This window comes from Apis dorsata, unplaced genomic scaffold (genome assembly GCF_000469605.1).
Source record: "Apis dorsata unplaced genomic scaffold, Apis dorsata 1.3 scaffold_538, whole genome shotgun sequence".
NCBI classification, from domain to species: Eukaryota; Metazoa; Arthropoda; class Insecta; order Hymenoptera; family Apidae; genus Apis; species Apis dorsata.
Genome location: NW_006263759.1, coordinates 175909 through 178499, shown reverse-complemented (window position 1 = coordinate 178499; position 2591 = coordinate 175909). Strand labels below are relative to the sequence as shown.

Sequence of the window (2591 nt, the reverse complement as noted above, 5' to 3'; positions counted from 1 at the left end):
ATCATACCGCCACTGAGCCGCTGCTACTGTGGCTGCGATGGATTGTGTTGAAGCGGAGGCGGCGGGCCCTGCAACATCGTTACATCCTTAATTAGAAATACGTGTTTCACCCCCCCTACCCTCTGTGTTACGCTCATCTTTTAATCGGTGAAAGAAGATATTTACAGGCATCGCGGAGAAAGGGGGTTGAGAATGCGCGTGGGGGTGGGGATGAGGATGAGCTATGTGCGCCGCCAGATGGCCGGGTAGTTTAGGTCCATCCTCTGCCTTCTCTTCCTCCCTTCTCTTCAAACACGCTGCCTTTGGATTGAGGTTTCGTTCTGTAAAAGAAGAGGAAATAAATATATATTGCCAGAATTCCTCCATTATTAATATTGATATTGATATCAAGAAATCTTCTTCTTCTTCTTCTTTCTCGAAAAGGAAGAAGAAATTTCGCGTACCTCTGACTTGCTGCTCCAACGTCATGATCACTTCGACAGCCATATTCAGGATACCAAGCTTCGTCTGAGGTTTGTCCGTTTTTAAATGCGTCATGCACATTCTACCGAGCTCCTTCAACGCCTCGTTGATGTCTCTGATACGTATCCTAAAGGGAGGGAGGGAGATTAAGAAAAAAAACTTCGATCAACTTTTTGCTCGAGTCGATTCGCAAATTCGGAAATTCACAACGGATAAACTTTTTCAACACTTTTCCTTAACTTTTCCTTTTGCAAACGGGTTCCCATCCACCTGGATCTCTCACCGGTGTGCGTTTAATAAAAATTAATAAAAATATCTCTCCCTCGAATCGGAAGGAAGGAAATTTTTGCGCGCGTTGCTCTTTGAGAGAGATACCGTTCGCAAGAGAGAAAGAAAGGGGTTGAAAATCTGCGATTGATCGCCTCTTTTGTGTCACATATACATAGAATACGGGCCAAACTCTCCTCGAATCGCTCGACGCGAAGGGGGGGGGCCAGCGGAGATTCGCCATGAGTTCACTGCACACACTTTCGTCGGATTCTCTTACCTTTCCCTAGCATTGTTCGCCTGCCGCCTCTCTTTCTCCCTTTGTGCCTTCACATCGGGATCATCATCCTCGTCCTCGGCGCTCGAACAACAGTTGCGCAATAACAATACTCGATTAATCACCTGACGTGGGCGATATATATATATGTGTGTGTGTGTCTGTGTGTATGTGCGTGTATATTTTGTCCTTTGGATCGAGCGCGCACGACGATTCGACAGCAGTGAAATCGACGACGATCTTTCGTTCGAATAAGGAAACGAAAAGTCGATGTACCGGAGGAATCTTCGTAGAAAGGAGAGAAAGAGAGAGAAAAAGAGAGAGAGAGAAAGAAAGAAATAAGAGAGAGAAATATACAGTTTCGACTTCCCGTTATATATTATAATTTCTCGAAATCTATCCGAATCGAATTCAAGTTGCGATTTCATCGAGTTGAACACACGCAGATCGCTATACATCTGTCTGATCGAATGAAAACTTGTGGTTATGGACAGAAATCAGGTTTCCAATTCTTTCTCGAAGGCCCGTATTCTTTGCACATAGAACAAAGAGAAGTGAAGTAAAAGAAATCGCATGGAGAGAATGATCAGGATTGAAACGCGCTGGGTGGACACCCGGACTTCGTCCCGAGTTATTTACCTGGAAAACAATTTTCAGAATTTCGGGAGGGGGATTTCTTTTCGGGGGAGGGAAGGAGGTTGGGTGAACGACGAGTCGTGGAGACGTGGAGACGGGATGGAATGGGGCGAGGGGGAGGGAGGAAGAGAGATGATCTTCGGAAGAAGATTGTCGAGTCTGAAAGAAACGAATCTGAATTATATACAAAGAGGATGTCGTTCTCGTTTCGAATCGCGAAACATATTAGAGAGAGAGAGAGAGAAAGAGAGAGAGATCTATAATATAATAATCGTAACAATAATTTAAAAAAAAAAAAAAATAGAAATTCGAAAAAAAGGGGAAGAAGAAGAAGAATCGATATTAAAGAAGATAACAAAGAGTCTAGAACTCGATGCAACGATGCATAGAAAAATGTGCTTGTACCTTTTAAAAAAAAAAAAAAAAAAGAAAAAAAAAGAAAAATAAGAAAAAGAAGAAGAAGAAGAAGAAGTGGTGGTAGCATGCCTGGGGAGAAGAAGAGGGGGGAGGGGGCGGCAGGGACCGAATCGCAGGTGAATTAAAATGAGACTGATTGGGAGGCGAGCACGAGAATCTGTGGATCTTCCGCCTGATCTCGTATCATTTCTGTCCTTAACCAGAAACATTTTAATTGTCACGCTAAAATACGGGCCTCGTGTCGAAAACAGAGAAAGCATTTTTCCAAATATCGAAAATTATTGTTTCTNATACGTATATATACTTTTTTCTTTTTTAAATTTTTCTTTCATTTCTTGCTCGACTCGATCGAAACGTTGAGCATGCATAAAAATTACACGAGAGGATAGAGTGCGGGAGTCCGTGGTCCCGTACCATAAATAGAAGGAAGAATAATATCTGAGAGAATTTGGGATATAATAAACAACTTTGGGAGTGCTTACTGCGTGTGTTCACTAACCTTTCACGCACGTTGTTGGCCTGGCGACGTTCC

At 43.0% G+C, this 2591-nt stretch overlaps 1 protein-coding gene across 23 annotated transcripts in view; it reads right to left on the bottom strand.

Moving 5' to 3' along the window:
• LOC102679918 (protein daughterless) overlaps positions 1-2591 on the bottom strand; it is an 88586-nt gene that overhangs the window by 272 nt on the left and 85723 nt on the right. For 17 of the 23 annotated variants that reach the window (XM_031512975.1, XM_031512964.1, XM_031512971.1 and 14 more), the window contains 4 exons: positions 1010-1099; positions 444-589; positions 166-320; positions 1-68 (listed from right to left, as the gene is read on the bottom strand). In XM_031512975.1, coding sequence (XP_031368835.1) covers positions 24-68; positions 166-320; positions 444-589; positions 1010-1099 — 436 coding nt within the window. In that variant the 3' untranslated portion in view covers positions 1-23. Of the gene's footprint in view, positions 69-165; positions 321-443; positions 590-1009; positions 1100-2558 lie in introns of all 23 variants that reach the window. The other 6 variants (XM_031512963.1, XM_031512961.1, XM_031512973.1 and 3 more) reach the window with 2 other exon arrangements.